This window comes from Sciurus vulgaris (assembly GCF_902686455.1).
Source record: "Sciurus vulgaris genome assembly, chromosome: 14".
NCBI lineage: Eukaryota > Metazoa > Chordata > Mammalia > Rodentia > Sciuridae > Sciurus > Sciurus vulgaris.
In genome coordinates, this window is record NC_136475.1 from 28,437,839 (window position 1) to 28,454,744 (window position 16,906).

General features: G+C 34.6%; 1 protein-coding gene across 5 annotated transcripts in view; it reads right to left on the reverse strand.

The window, feature by feature from the left end:
- Positions 1-16,906, reverse strand: part of EXOC6B (exocyst complex component 6B) — a 603,818-nt gene that overhangs the window by 317,959 nt on the left and 268,953 nt on the right. For all 5 annotated transcript variants that reach the window (XM_079111444.1, XM_079111442.1, XM_079111441.1 and 2 more), the window contains 3 exons: positions 4,015-4,098; positions 3,598-3,644; positions 1,914-2,034 (listed from right to left, as the gene is read on the reverse strand). In XM_079111444.1, the coding sequence (XP_078967570.1) occupies positions 1,914-2,034; positions 3,598-3,644; positions 4,015-4,098 (252 nt within the window). The remainder of the gene's footprint in view (positions 1-1,913; positions 2,035-3,597; positions 3,645-4,014; positions 4,099-16,906) is intronic.

The window sequence follows — 16,906 nt, forward strand, 5'->3', positions numbered from 1 at the left end:
TCCTCCTCTTCTCTCTTCCCCTCTCCTCCCTCTCCTTTCTGGCCTGGAGGTGAGTGGGTTTCCTCCCAGGGCACTGCTGCTACAATGGAATTACGGTGCCACCACAGGCCTGAAGCAATGGACTAAAGTTTCCAAAACTATGAGGAAATTAAATCTCTTCCCTTTACAGTTGACTGTAGAAGCCTAGGCATTACCTTGATACCTTTTTTCCTCTCACCTCTTATATCTAATCCATCAAAAAGTAAAATTAAATCTCATTTCTTAAAAAAATCAAATCTCTAGAATTTGTCAACATATCACCATATCTACTCTCATCCAGGTTCTTACCACCTCCTGTCTGGAATACTAGACTAGCCTACTAATTGTTCTCTTCATTTTTCCCCCTCATCCACTATCCATACTTTAGTCAAAATAATGTATTTAAAACGAAATCTGATAATTTCACTCCAATTAACCCTGCCCCCATGTCCAACCATCCCCCGTTCCCTCCTCCCTTCCTTCATTTCTCCCACTTATAAGGTCCTAAATAATATAGCACCTACTTTCTTCTCCTTACTTACTTCCTACATTACCTTCCTAGCTTTCTAGGTTCTATCCCCCCTGAACTTCTTTCAGTTCTCTGAAAGGGATATACTCCCTTCAACTATAAATTTTTAAGTATTTGTGTGTTTGGATGCGTGTGTGTGTGTGTGTGTTGCTGGGGATTGTACCCAGGAACTTATGCATGCTAGGCAAGCATTCTACCAATGAGCCAAACTCCCAGCTACACTATGGATTTTGCATGCAGTTGTTTCTGTATTTGGAACACTTCCTGATGAATTAGATAAGGAGAACTGCAAGATCATGGATAATGATCCTTTCAAGTTACAACAAGTAGATGGATAGTAGGCCATTTCATAAAAAATTTTAGATGCTAAATTGTCTAGTTATTGACTTCTCACTATCATTCTTCAAACATTGTATACATAAAAGCCCTTATCCTACTATTCTTCATGCCCCAAATTACTGTTCACTGATTTTTGCATAAATGATGACTCCATAATATTATGATCTCAGAATGCCACTTCTTATCAACCAATCAAAAGCAAGTACCCTGTTGCCCTAATCTATCATTGTTTTAATTGTCTGTACTGCATTTGCACTGCCTGATACTCTTGTTTATTTGTCTGGGTATCTCCAAGTAAAATACAACTTTTGAGAGTAAAGATTTTCTCTCTCTTTTTTATAATTTCAAGCATGTAATCAATATTAAAAATATACTGAAAGAATGAGTAAGTAATTAATTCAAAACCAGCATTCTCTACCTAAAATTCATGCTACATTATCACCAAAAATTCATGCTATATGGAAATTGATAATTAGATATCCTGGTATGTTATAAACTTTTTCTTCAAAAAATAACAGAACTATGAACTCCAAATCAGGTTTATAATATTAATGATATTGTAGAAGACAATATAAAGTAGAAGCTAAGAACATGGGCTCTGTTCAGGTTTGAATTCATGTTCCATCTCTTATTATGTGACCTAAAGCTGATTACCTGACTTCTCTGAGGCTAGTGCCCTACACTATAGGATATATATATATTAATAATACCTATGTTTATATGGTTGTAATGTGGATGAAATAAGACAGTGTATATAAAATACACAGAATAATGCCTTACACACAGAAAACAATCAATAGATGTTAGATGCTATTTTATTTTTTTGCAAAAAGCATCTACAAAATTGAGCTCAGTTATTAGAGAAAATGCCAAACTGAAGAGGCTACTTCCCTTGTTTTTGAAGGACATATATTGCTCCAAATACATGAGTCCAAAGACACATATGTTGATTTTAAAGGAGTAAAACACTGAATAGTACATAAATAATCAGCTCTAAATACAAAGTTCTCTTGGGCATCTTACATACCGAGTGGGTACGGAGTGCTGCGATGGTTTTTGAAAGTGCCATTTCCCACAGTTCATCAATGTAGGCTCTATTCACTAAGCCCTGGGTTGTATGTAAAATGTGATCTTCAACCACAAAAAAGCTAAGATTGAAGAGAAAAAACAGAGCATAACTGTCAAAAATTGCAGTCTGATTACTATCTCTCGGTTTTGAAGAATATTAAGAGCTGGCCTCAAATTCAACATTAATATTCATTTTTTTTCTCAAAGAAACTTTTCAGTATTATAAATTAAATGACTTCTTAGACTCATAATTATGTCCATGATCATATCCTCTTAATCACTTCTCCAGAAAATGGAGTTCTATTTCTATAAAATATTAACCATGTTATCCCACTATTTAAAATGGAAGAAACTATTTCTAAGTCATGAAGGCTAATTTCTATTTTTTTAATAATACATAATTTTTCAAAGTTTCTATTAGTGAACTATAGCTATATGTGATAGTGGGGTTCATTCTGACATAATCATATATGAATGGAATATAATTTGCTCCATTTCAATCCCCCGTCCTTCCTCTTTCCCTCTCTTCCTCCCTCCCCGTGTTCAACTTCCTCTGTTCCACTGGTATTCCTTCTATTTTAAAAATAATTTTAATTATACATAAAGGTGGAATTTACTTGGTGCATTCTTATATGTACATAGCATAATTTGGTAAATTTCATTCCAAAAGCTAATTTGAATAAATTTTTTAAAAGCAGATCATCAATACATTTCAAGAAACTAATAGATTTTAAAGAGAGAATGAAAGCTGACATATACACCTTTTGAAGAACATAATATATCAAAATAATTCCATTTATGTAGATTTTTCTCATCAAAGTATTAAAAAGGTTTTGTAAAAAGCAAACTTATTTAACATTCTTGTTGTGGCTTTTTGTTATTATGCATTTAAAACATACCTTCAGTTACCTTGCCTAAATGTTCAGGCACTAAAGCAATTCTTTGTTAGAGAGTTTTATAATATTTTAGTCATAATTATGCTAAAACTATCTACATCTGATTTTATAAAGGAAGAAAGAAACTTGATGGAAGAATCCAGTTTATTTCCCTTTCTTTTAATGGCAGTTATTATTTTACAATTAGAACAAGCAACTTATACGTACTTGGGACGTTTATAGGGGACATATCATTCCATATTACTGTATGTACTATGGATGAAGGCAGCAAACTATAATCCTGGCCCACTGTCTGTTTTTATGAAGACTTTTTACTGGAACACATCCATGCTTGATCACTTACATATCGTTCATAACTATTTTTGGACTGTGATGGAGCTGAAGAGCAGTGGCATTTCATGTGGCCTACTCAACCTAAAATAGTTTAATTTAGTCTCTGGCCCTTTTGGAATAAGTTTGCTAACTTTCACTGAGTATTTGCTTCCATTACCAAGAACAGAGAACAAAATATCAAGTATATTAAAATTATAATTCAAAAAGTGTCCTCCAACAATATAATGTCAAAGCCAGTATGGAGTTCCTTTTAAATCACAAGGAAATAAAAAATAAATTTGTCCTCTTGAGAATTTTAAAGGGAAAAACAAAAAATTTCCCAAGAAAAATCTGATTTATTTTTCCAAGTCTCATAAATCTATGTATTGAAAGTATGTGAATTTAAATATATTTATAATATATATATATACTTACCCTACAATTTGATTAAAATACTTCCTATAGCCATCTAAAGTTTCATGCTGCAACAAAGAAAACAAAGTTATTGTTTCTCTTTTGTTACATTAAGACAAAGTTAAAATCAGTTATATCTTGAAGTTGAGTTCCCTTATTTATATAATTATCTTACATAATTATAGTGAGAATAAAATGAGACAATACATATCCAGTATTAGAACAATGGCTAACATGCCAAAGTCAATGTAGTTGCTATTCCTACTGCAACCCAAATCCACCAAAAATGGTCTCAGAGTAAGAGTAAACAGAAACACAGACACACAGACACACAGACACACACACACACACACTCACACACTCACACACTCACACACAAAATTGAAAGATACCAGAGAAGAAAAGGGAAAATGTGGAAAATGAAAGCGGTAATCCTACCATGTTAGATGGAGGCTGGAGCACCAAGCGGGCCTGTTTTCGCCTCTGCTTTCGGTAGTAGTTCTCAAATGTTTCCCGGGCACCCTGTAAGATAAACAGAAGAATATAAGTTATCACAGTTGGATTACTCTTGGCTTCGAGGTAAAAAGAAGAGGAGGTTCTAGGTCTGGAATTTGAGACAGCACAACATTTCTTAAAATGTGCTGTTTTAACAATGGTAGTAATCATAAAAATAAAAATAAATAACCATTTATTGAACCTAATTTACAATTAATTTATAAGGGTGAAAACTCAATCACAAGCACACCAAGGCTGGTTTCTGAGTCAATTACTACAAATTCACAAAAATGAAGACAAACCTGCTTTCCTGTAGGTTTTGGTTTCAGGTAAGAAAATATCTGTTAAAAACTCATGGAACATGCCAGAAAAAAGTACCCAGAATAAAACCAGCCTTCAAATGAATCAGAAGCACAGGGTCAAAAAAGTGGGAAAAAGGTAGAAACTGAGAAGAATAAATCCATCTTCCCAGTTGGTTACAATGTAGCATAGAATTAAATGGGGAGGAAGAGGAGGAAGAAGAGGAGGAGGAGGAGAAGGGGAACAAATCCCTGAATATTTTTGATACACAAGTTCTACTTTTCATTTACAGTTACTGAACTTAAAATGAAAGGTGCTCAGAGGACAAAACCTGGCAGAAGAGCACTACATTCATGACTGTATTGGGTTGAAGAATGTCTCCCCCCAGATGTATGTACTTCCCAACAAATTGGAATGTGACCCTATTTGGAAGTAGTGCCATTGCAGATGTAAATAGTTAAATTAAGATGTGGCCATACTAGTGTAGGATCTGCCTTAACACAATATGTGTGGTGTCCTTAGAACAGAAGGAAAGACATATAGGGAAACACACGGGGAGATGTGAGGAGAAGCAGAAGCTGGAATTCCGCAGCTGTGAGCCAAGGAACACCTAAGACTGCTGGCCACCAGCAGAAGCTATAAAGAGGCGAGGAAGGATTCTACCCAGAGTCTCAGTGGGAGCATGGCCCTGCTGATGCTTTGAATTCTGGATTCCAAGCCTCCAAAATAGGGACAGAAAATATTTCTCTTGTTTTAAGCCACCTAGTTTGTGGTATTTTGTTATAGCAGCTCAAAGTTTTTAAAATGTCATGCCCCCCTTATGAAAAAATTCTAATATTAATCCAAGGCTTTTCTAAATAAGTAAGGTAGAAAGAAAAAGACAGCCTGCCATAGTCGTAAAGGGCACCGACTTTGGAACATGGTGATTACATTCAAATTGTGACTTTGCCCCTTACTAACTGTAAATTGCTATAAATAGCTGTATAATTTCCCTTCCACTATTTATTTAACTTTCACTTATACGCATGCTGTGGTTTTCTCATTTGTAGAGATGCCAAGTTCACATAGTTATCATGAGCATTTGGAAGAGTTTGAAAGCTCTTAGAATGGTGTTTGATAAAGAATATATGTATGTAAGTACTTATTTTTGAAAAAAATTAATAAGATGAAATCAATGATAAAAGTGGAAAGTCCTGCCCAACCCTGGTAATATACAATAAACTCATTAAATATCCACCACTTTCCTAAAAATTTCAAGAACTTTTTCAACAAGACTTGTTTTATTACTAAATTGGTCATAAATTGAAATAGTTCACTTAACATACTAAATCATGCAAACACACTTCTATAGCTCAGGGGTTGGTGAACACTTTTTTGTAAAGGGGAGGACAGTAAATATTTTAGGATAGTGGGCAAACAATTTCAAGTATATTCTTTATAATATAAAAGCAGCCACAGATAATACATAAATGACTTAAGTGTGGCTAGGTTCCAAAAAACTCTAATTTGTGGAAAGTAAAATGAAAACTCTGTATAATTTTCACCTGTCATGAAATATTACTTTTCTTTTGATTTTAAAAATGTAAAAACTACAGGTCCAATTGGTCCATGGGTCATGGTTTGTTGGGCCCTGGCAGAGCTTAAAAACAAAGGTCTTAAAATGCTAACTTGATTATAACTCTATATACTTAAGTTTTTCTGCCTATAAAATGAAACCAAATATTAGGACAGTTATTTCAAGGTTTCCTTCATCCATAAGTCAGTGAGGAAGCAAATGATTCTATTTAAGAAGTAAGAAGTGGAAACTGCTATTTGGTTTGTTAAAGTTCCCCACTTGTCACTATGTCACAGCATAGTGGTATTATTAAATGTCAATTACATTCCATACACACTGAAGGGCTTTTCATTTTAAGATTAACAGCCCTAAAGGACCTTTATTATTCTAGTGTGACATTACATATTCAACATGCTGTGCAGCCAAGATACACTTACCTGAGAATTTAGGGAAAGCCTTCTTTCTAATTAGACCATAATATATTAATTTGACTTTTTTTGTTTTCAATGATTGAAAATCTATTCGGTGAAATTCTATATAGAAATCAAATCATAAACCTCTACTTAATTCCAAACTGGATACAGTTTTGCCTTTCAAATATTTCTTCAACAAAATAAAAACAAAAGAAAGAACCAATTTATCTAGTAGGTCTGGCTCCCACATTTATAAACATGAATTGAATTTTCCTTAGTGTATGCTAAATGAATTCACTTTTGATTATTCTATTCCTTCTGCCAATTTCATCAACTCAGTGCTTAAAGGTGAAATTTGTGAAGATGTTTGACTATTCCAATTGAGTAACCAACCAGTGAAGTGCTTCTCTATTCACGAATAGGTCACTAGATGAACTACAGAGGCTTTGCTTTAGCCCCAAGTTCTCTCAATCACTAACATTAAAAAACAACAACAACAACAAACAAACAAGGGTAAAAACTCAGAAGCTGTTGAATGCATAAAAAAACAGATTAAAAAAAAAAAAAAAACAAGAAAATGAAAGGCTGTTCCTTTCCCATTTTATATCACTAGTATTATACTGCTCCAAAGAGTTCACAATAATGAACACAACTAACATCACAGGAAACCTAGTCATTTAATATGTCCTAAGTACTTACCATGTGATAGATACCAAAAATGGTGTCTTCATTGAATTTATAGTGTACAATGTAAGACTGGCAAGTAAACAAATACATTAAAATGAACTACAGAATCCGATGCATTGGAGTGGTGTGTGTGTGTGTTATTTACTTGGGGGCAGAGTGTCAGAAAAAAATGGCATTTATACTCCTAATTGAAAAATGAGTCAGAAGGGTAGGCCAGGTGAAGAGAAAGGGAGAGAATGTTCCTTGTAGAAACAAGGAGATTCAAAGAAAACCAGGCATTACCCATCTCGTGAATTTGAGAGAAGTTCCCCACAGCTGGAACTTCAGGGTGTAAGGAGTAGGGATGACAAGAGATAAGATTGAAGGATTTTGTCAATTATTTGGGCATAAGCTCTAATGACAATAAAAGTTTTAGACATTTTGGAAGTTGTAATATAGAGAGTAGAAGGAAGAAAGGGAAAATTCGACTCTAAAAGACCAGTCAGATCTGAGATATATTTAGGAGATACATCCTGGTAATTGATTGGCTATGGGTGGTATCAGGTGGGAAGGAGAGAAGGTTGATGCAAACTTTCCAGACTGGTTTGATGGTGCTATCATTTCATTAGAGAAGGAACATAAGGGAAGGAATATCCAGTCAATCTTTACTATTCACAGATTCTGTATTTGCAAACTTGCCTACTTGCTAAAAGTTACCTGTAACTCCAAAACAAATACTCATCGCTCTTTCACAGTCATTCATGACCATGTGCAGAGTTTCAAAAAATTTAAATTGTTCAATGCACATGTTCCCAGTTAAGGTCAAATAAGGCAACACTCTGCCTTCTTGTTTCAGTTTTCATACTGTAAACAAGTATCATTTTCATGGTCTATGCAGTGCCACGTTTTTTGAATTTTTGTGCTTTTTTTGGTGATTTTGCTGTTTAAAATTGACCCAGAATATAGCACTAAAAAGCCGTCTTAGTTCAGAGTCTTATGATGTGACTTACAGAAAAAAACCATTTTGCACTTCATTCAAGTGTTAGTACAGTGCTGGTGGCTGAGCTCAATGGTAATAAATCAACAATATATAAAATAAGGTATCTTTAAGCATAAACATTTATAAACCAAGGTTATACATGGATCAGCTAATGCATATGTGACATGAAGCTCACATAGCCCCTAAGAGCAATGGTTGAGTACTCACTAATTCAGTATTCATGGTGACTTTATAGAACATAACAGCCATGACTAAGGAGAGCTGACTATATTTGGGAAGACAGATAATGATAGCTTCTATTTGGGGAATATTCAGTTAGCCACTTCCAAGTACCAAGGGTTTTAGGAGCAAGTAATGTTGGTGTCTACATCTTAGGAGAATGGACAAGACTAAAGACAATAGATTTTTAGAATTTTAGCAGAAAGACAGTAATCAAAGTCATAGAAGAAAAAAGTACAATCTCTAAGGAATGCCCATCCAATGTAAGTACAAAAAGACCAGCAAAGACACTGACAGAGAGAAAATGCATGGCTCTATCTTGTTATGCAAATAAAACTTCCACACATAGAAAAGACTTTTCTATTGTTCGATTTAAAATTGAAACTCTCGTCTGATATATCACCCCCTTTCATTCTTTGCATAGTACATATGTTCATTTGATATTACGCTGTCCATTTGTTTATTGTCTGTTTTCTCTCATTGGGATGCAAGTTCTGTGAGAACAAGTTTCAGTTTATCTTCTTCACTACTGAATTCCCAGCTCATGCAACCAAAGCCAGACACATAACAGGCATTCAATATATAGTTGCTTGAAATAAGGGATTGAAAGTATGAATAAATAATCTATATTTTCTTTTAAAAGTTTCTGTTTTAGGTGTGGAGTTGTAGTTCAGTGGTAGAATGCTTGCCTAGTATGTGTGAGGTGCTGGGTTTGATCCTCAGCACCACATAAAAATAAATAAATCCATTGTTTCCATATACAACTAAAAAATAAATAAGTAAATAAGTTTCTATTTTATATTTATACTTTATCTGCTACTGCAAATCATTTCCTTGTAATAAAATTAGAAATCTATTTATGTCATTCTGTTGTTTTTCTGTCTCCATTTATTCTTTCAAAGTTCATTTCTATTTCACAGTGTTTTAGTCAGCTTTTTTTGCTGCTGTGTCCAGAAGACCTAACAAGAACAATTTCAAGGAGGAAAATTTATTTGGGGGCTCACAGTTTCAGAGTTCTCAATCTATACACCACCTACTCCATTCCACAGGGCCTGAGGTAAGGCAGAACATTATGGTGGAATACGGCAGAGGAAAGCAGCTCGGGATATCACAACAGGAAGCAGAGAGTTTTGCTCAATAAGGACAAAATTAAAACCCCAAAGGCACACCCCCAAGAACCCAATTCCTACAGCCACACCCTAACCACCTACAGTTACCACCCAGTTAAACCTTGTCAGAGGATTAACGTACTGATTAGGTTAGGGCTCTCATAACCCAATCATTTCACCTCTCAGCTTTCTTGCATTGTCTCACGCAGGGCTTTTGGAAGACACCTTACATCTTAACCACAATATAGAGGTTGTAGCTTCTTCACACCAAACAATTTTCAAGAATTTATTTTTGGTTCCTATAGAAAATCATTTTTGGAATTATGTCACCTATGGATTTTAGGATGATGTTCCTAGACCCTTTTTATTCAATAAGTTTTTTCAGATCTCACTTTGCTCTGTATTGCTTTGTTTCCCCTGCTCTATCTTGAACAAGACTAAAGTACTGCTCTTTTTGATCCAGTACTTTCCTCCAGGCTCAGATTGTGATTTGCATTTGGCCCAGTTTACCATTCAGCTGGATATAGATCTAATATCCCTAATAGAATCAGCAACTCAGAGCAAGTTCATGTGCCCTAGTCCAAGGCTGCATCAAAAGAAATCAAAAAACTAATTCCACTGTCTCACAATTGGCCTAATAAGTTCATATGAAATATAGTCATTCTCCCACGTAGTTCCCAATGTTTAATAATCTGAACTTTTTTAAAGTAAATGAAAACCAGGTAATAAAGGACCTTCCTATCTGTATAATTGAATGGCATTACAGCTGGCTCTAAGTAGAGTGGAGGGATTAGCTCCAGAAACCCCATGTATACCAAAATCTATGGAAGTAGGTTTATCTATGCCATCTAGTCTGCTGAGAACACAGCATTCTTCCCTATGGAGAATGCAGCAACAAGGCACCATCTTGGAAGCACAGAGCAGCCCTCACCAGACACCAAACCTTCTAGCATCTTGATCTTATACTTCCCAGTCTCCAGAACTATGAGAAATAAATTGCTACTACTTATAAGTTATCCTTCCTGTGGTATTTTGTTACAGTAGCACAAATGAGCTAAGATCCTAATATACTCAACCAATTCAGGGATGCATTTTCAAGTCAGAGGGAATACAGTGAGAAAGAGATAAAGTGCCTTTTGACTTTAAAGGCTTATTCTGTATACAGCAGCAAAACACACATTGTTCAACGATTAGATTTCTTGATCCATTCAAATGGTCCAACAGTGAAAACAAAATTTTATTCATATTAGGACAAAATGTTAATTATCAGCTTTACTTGTCAATAGTGCTACATGTTTTTGGATTTTTATGCATCTAAAATATTTTGGTAAATGTTAAGAGAAAGACTTAGAAGTTTAGTAAGGTTTTGTTTAACAATTTCTATGTTATATGTGTACATCCCATCTGAAATTTAACCTAAATACAAAAGTCTGTATTATTATAAAAATACCTCCATAACAAATTTCATATCATTCACTTAAACAAACTATGTAAAAGGAGTGAAATTATAACAGTAATACTATATTTTTATTTAATACCAAAATGAGAGAAAAAAAAATTCTCCAAGCTCTATTAACCTCTTCTTCAATTCACTGGGTACTTCATTTACTAAATTCATATTTCATTTAAATATTTAATATTAAAGTAGGAAGTGAACAAGTTCATGATCAAGTTCTCTAAAAGCTATTGCTGTTTCCCTGTTCATTAACCTTAACACTGAGTTTTACCAGGAAAAAACACACTTCTAGAAATAGTTGTCTTCTGAAAATCTTTTGTTTGTAGCTGCATTTCCATAATGTCTAGCTCTTTTAAAGTAATTACTAATTACAAAAGTAAAATATCTGACTTTAAGTAAAAGTAAACACAATTTGGGCAGAGAGAAAATAAAACCCATTCATAATCCCATCACATAGAGATAATTATTATTTACTTTTTGGTGTACTCTCTTGTAGATTTTTTTCCTCTTCACAATAGATATTCCATACACCCCCCCCCCCGCCACGCACACACACACACACACATACAAATAGAGTCAAATTGTATGTACTCTTTTCATTGAACTTTGCATGGAAAAATGTATTCTCCAACATCATAATTTGGTTAAGACTCACTTTTACTCCACAACACTGTTCTAATTCCCTTTCATCAAACACATGCTGTATTTCTTTGCCATATAAATGCCAGAATCAGGTGGGTGTAATGGTGCATGCCTGCAATCCCAGTGACTCAGGAGGAGTCTGAGGCAAGAGGATTGCCCATTCAAGGTCAGCCTCAGCAACCTAGCAAGACCCTGTCTCAAAATGAATATAAAGAAATGGCTGGAGTATAGCTCACTGGTAGTGTCCCTGGGTTAAATCCCAAGTACTACCAAAAAAAACCTTACAAATGTCATTACCATTGAATAAATGTTTATAAATTAAAATAAAAACACAAATGACAACTCTGAATCATTCTCTATGGGCCAGGCACTTGTCTAGATATGAAAATATGAAACATGAACAGTACCGCCACCCAGTATAAGCCAATGAGTGAGGTTTTGTGTTTTTGTCTGTAAAAGTGGTAAAATTTAGTGCTAACAAAGCTCAAAGCCAAATACTGCAGCTATAGGTTACAAATGTGAACCATTAATCAATTAAGTCAGGATTGCACAATCCCAGTAGGGGGTTGAGGGAGGCCAGATCAAAAACCTTTCCATGAATTTCCTTTTCATTATAAAAGGTGACAATGTATATTATGTATATTGGCCTACATATCTATGGGGTCAACCAACTATGCATTGAAAATATGCCAAAAAAACATGCAAATTGCCTCTATATTGAATTTTTCTATTTTTCTTGGCATTATTCCCTAAACATCACAGCATAACAACTATTTATATAGATTTACATCACATTCAGTAATACAACTAATTTAGAGATCATTTAAAATATCCAGGAGAATACGCATAGGTTACATGCAAATTCCATGTCATTTTATATATGGGACTAAAGCATTCAGAGTCTGGTTTCCACAGAGGGTCCTGGAACCAATCCCCCACAGATCATAAGGGCCTAGAGTAAACTAGCTCTTCATCTAGTGGGCCTTTCCTGGCAGATGTCGGTAGGAAGTCTACGGAAAAGGAGGCTGAATTCTTCTTACCAATCACATAGTGGAAAATAACCCCAGACCAAGAAGCAACTAAGGACACATGGACAAAGAACTAGGGAGGGGAATAGAAGAAGAGAAGCGCACACAATTGTTCTTCCGGCTTTGCATACAGGAAGCAATATTTCCATTTGGTCTTGGGCAAAGCCTGTAATTTCACCACCCTAACTGCAGCTGGAACTCCCTTTTAACTATCACAGTATCCAAGTGAAGACAGGTTTATTCAGAGTTTGGGGGGAAAAAAACCGAAAGGGCTATTTTAATTTGCTTCCATGTGTAAAGGGGAGCACTTTTCATAGGGCCCCATAATGATGTTCAGCGGGATATTACACTTCACCATATGGCTAATTTGCACAGCAGGCCCAAAGCAGGATTTTCTTTCATTAGAACTGCCCTAAAGATCAGACTACAGAAACATGTGGAAAGAACAAACTCAAGATGCCCCCTATTGCTTAAACCTAGAAACATTCGATTCCCAGATGTAAAAGCCCATTCAGAGAGTTCCCATGGCAGGGTCATTCAAGAGTCATGGAGGTATGTGTTACAGCTCCATTTACCTATATCAGGACTTTGAAAAATGTCTACATTTCCAGAGCTACAATATTGTCAAAACAGTTAAGAAAATAAACTATGAATGGGGAAAGGATAATTGCTCTGGTAGATAATTTATCATTAAAAATGTCATTACTTCCAAATGCCCCAATTCTTGATATCACACAAATAGCCGACAGAAATGAATCTACATAAACTTCTGACCCTCACTGAAATGAGCAGAGGCAGTTTGACATTCTAACAGAGTCCAGTTTATTTTTAAGATGGCCCTTATAACCTGTGTTTGTCTTGGCATTTCCTCCTTCTGCTATACCCAAGCATGAGACACAGAAGAGCATCCCCTCCAGGGACTGACACAATCTACAGGATTTAAAAACAGAAAAAGAAAGAAATCTGATGTCTAATGATATGGAGTAGTTGAGTCTGTCCTTTTGAAGAAAGTAAACATTATGATTAACAATCTTGGCCTTTGTAATTAGCTTCCCCCTTCCAAGACAGAGTGTTAATTTATTAAATATTTTAACAAAGAGTCTTTTATTATCAGATTCAGTTCAGCTGGCTCCTTTCATAGCATTACCAATTACAACCAATAAAGCTTTAATTGATGACTACTTTTTATAACCTTTGACCCAAGATGATAAACAGTTGTACCTTAAAGTGAAAGGGTAAACCTCAAAGGGAATGGTGTCTTAATCATGCTTAGTAAACCAAACTGCTTAAAATTACAACTTACCTACCTGTTTAGAACAAAAACACAGACTTCCTATATGATTAGGGCAATTGATCAGGGAAAGATTTGAATTTCACTTTTAAAATGAGTGTCCTTTTAGTTAGAGAAACTCTACTCTGAATAATCTTTATGTAACTGTGCACCTTATGTGCTAATTATTTAAAGAATATGATTCAATTTGTAGGCCACTAAGAAAATTTTACTGTATGACATAACTTTTAACATAAAACAAATAAAAAGCAAGTTATTGTACTATTTTTAAAAAGCACTATGATTTAAATTATAATCCTATTCCAAGTTCCATCCTTTTTATTCAGAGGTCTCTAACATACCAGGAACTACTAAGGGATGTGAGCAAGGTAGCAAACCAAATTTCTTGCCCGACAATGGGACACCAAAAATTAGAGAATCGACTGTCTATATATGATAAGCAAGAAGAGTTATTCCATCAATGAGAGTGAACAAAATGGGGCTTTCTTGCATTTTTTCCAAAGAACTATTCCCAAAGTTATTAGTTTTCCAAAGTTACTATTCAAATGCCCAATTTAATACCGTCCAGTTTAAGGGTAAGTCTCTTAAAACCTAACTCATGCCAGTTTATCTTCTGAAGTGCTAAGGTACGTCACAATTTGGAAGTTCAAACTTCCCCAGATACACCTCTTAATCTGTTTCATGTTGCCAAAATGACTAGGGCCTCTGAACAATTATTAAACAGCCAAAAAGGAAATGTGGCATTTAAAATGTAAATAAAAATACCATCATATTACAGATGAAGGCAATAAGAGATTGTTGATAGTCCTCACGATGAAAGGTATGGACTTGAACCAAAGATACAGCATAAGAATTTTATGCAAAAAGAAGTAGGCAGAGAGCTTCTAAATGACTTCCTATGTATACAAGAAAGTTAATACTAGAAAAAGCACAGAATCTGAGGTTCAAAGTACTTTATAAACTGAGAGAGTTATACATGTTATTTTTATGATATATAAATGTATGTAATGGCTGTTTTATTAAAGACACATGGTTCCTCCCTGCATTTCAAAATCACATTTGCCACACGCACACAAAAAATAGCCTTTGTATAGTTAAGTCCGGATTGGGAAAATTTTGTATAAATAAATCTATGCCTTTTCCCCCATTAACAGATGTTGTACAAAAACAGGCAAATTTAGAATCTAAGAATAAATAAATCTGTCATTCTGAACTTCAGATGATCAGAAAAAACAGGCACAATATCTAAAAACTGACAAAGTGAACAATATTAGGTCTACATTTGGAAAATAATGTAAGAACATAAGAGAAAATAAGAAACTAAAATTTGAATTAACTTTGTTATCTCAAACTTGTAACTAAACTTTCTATTATGAAAGAATTATACATTACATGTAGTTATAAAAAAAAAAAAAAATAGACACAGATTCCATGTTCTCTTTACCTGGTTCCCCAGTGGTAAACATCTTAGAAAACATCACATCACAACCAGGATGTTGACATTGATAGAGTCAAGGCACACATTTTCAAAACTGCAAGGGTCCCACAAGTTGCCTTTTTACCAATGCCCTCTGCTCCTATCTGCTACTTAACTCCTGGCAGCCACTAACCTGTTCTCCATTTCTATAGTTGCGTCATTTTAAGAATGAAAATGTTAAATCAGGGATGGAGGCTTACACCTGAAATCCCAGCAACTAGGGAGACTGAGGCAGAATGATCATGAGTTCTAGGACAGTCTCAGCAACTTAGCAAGCCCCTCAACATTTTATCAAGACCTTTTATCAAAATAAAAATTACTATGCAGGTAGATCAGTAGTAAAATGCCCCTAGATTCCCAGTACCCCAAAACTGAGAGAGAAAAAAAAGAATGTTACACAAGTGGTTACACGGTAGGTTACCTTTGGGGATTGGTTTATTTCACTTGGCATAAATCTCTTGAGATTGATCCAAGTTGTTGTATATATCAAATCAATAATTCTTTCCTTCTTTCCTTCATATTGCTAAGTAATATTCTATGGTATGAATGTACCACAGTTTATTCAACAAGTCACCTATTAAGGGACATCTAAAATGTTTCCAGTTTGGGACTATTATGAAGAAAGCTGTTACAAACATTCGTGTATAGATTTCTGCATGAACTAAATTTTCATTTCTCTGGGATAAATACTCAGGGGTGTTACTGCTGAGTTATATGGAAGTCGTAGGTTTGTTTGTTTGTTTGTTTGTTTATTTATATCATGGATTGAACCCAGAGGTGCTTACCACTGAACCACATCGCCAAACCATTTTTTTTTAACATTTTATTTTAAAGACAGGGTCTCATTAAGTTGCTTAGCATCTCGCTAAGTTGCTGGGGCTGGCTTTAAACTCGTGATCCTCCTGCCTCAGCCTCCTGAGCCACTGGGAGCAGGTTTAACTTTCTAAGAAACTATTTTCCAGTGTGACTAAACCATTTTACATTCCACAAAATGCTTGCTAGCATTTGGTGGTGTCCTGATTTTGATAGGAGTGTAAGTGATAGCTCGGTGTGAATTTAATTTCCTCTAATGAATACTAATACTGAACACCTTTTCATCGGCTATGTGCTGTGTATATTTACTTTGTTAATTGTTTCTCCAGGTCTTTTGCTCATTTCCTATGTAGATTGATTTTTGTTTGCTTTTTTTTTTTAACTGTTGCATTTTGAAAAGTCTTTGTATATTCTAAATAATACTCCAATGTTGGTTATATGATTTGTAAATATTTTCTCCCACTCTAGTTTATCTTCTTGTCCTCTTCGAAGTGTATTTTTGAAAGCAAAAGTATTCAATTTTGATGAAATCATATATATATATATAGCTTTTTCATTGATGAATAGTGTTTTTAGAATTCTAAGAACTCTCTGTCTACCTTTAGATCTGGAGATTTTCTCTTAATTTTCTGAAAATTTTTATAGCTTTACATTTAAGTCCCTGATCTGTTTTGTATAAACTATAATAATAACTTTTATATAAAATGTAACAATTAGTTCATGCTAATATAAAATATAAAATATAACCATTAGTTCATGTCTATGCATGTTGAACTACTGCAGCAATATTAACTGAATTGCTTTTGCAGTTTTGTCAAATAATTTCGTGGGTCCGTTTCTGTATTATTTATTCTGATCCATTATTC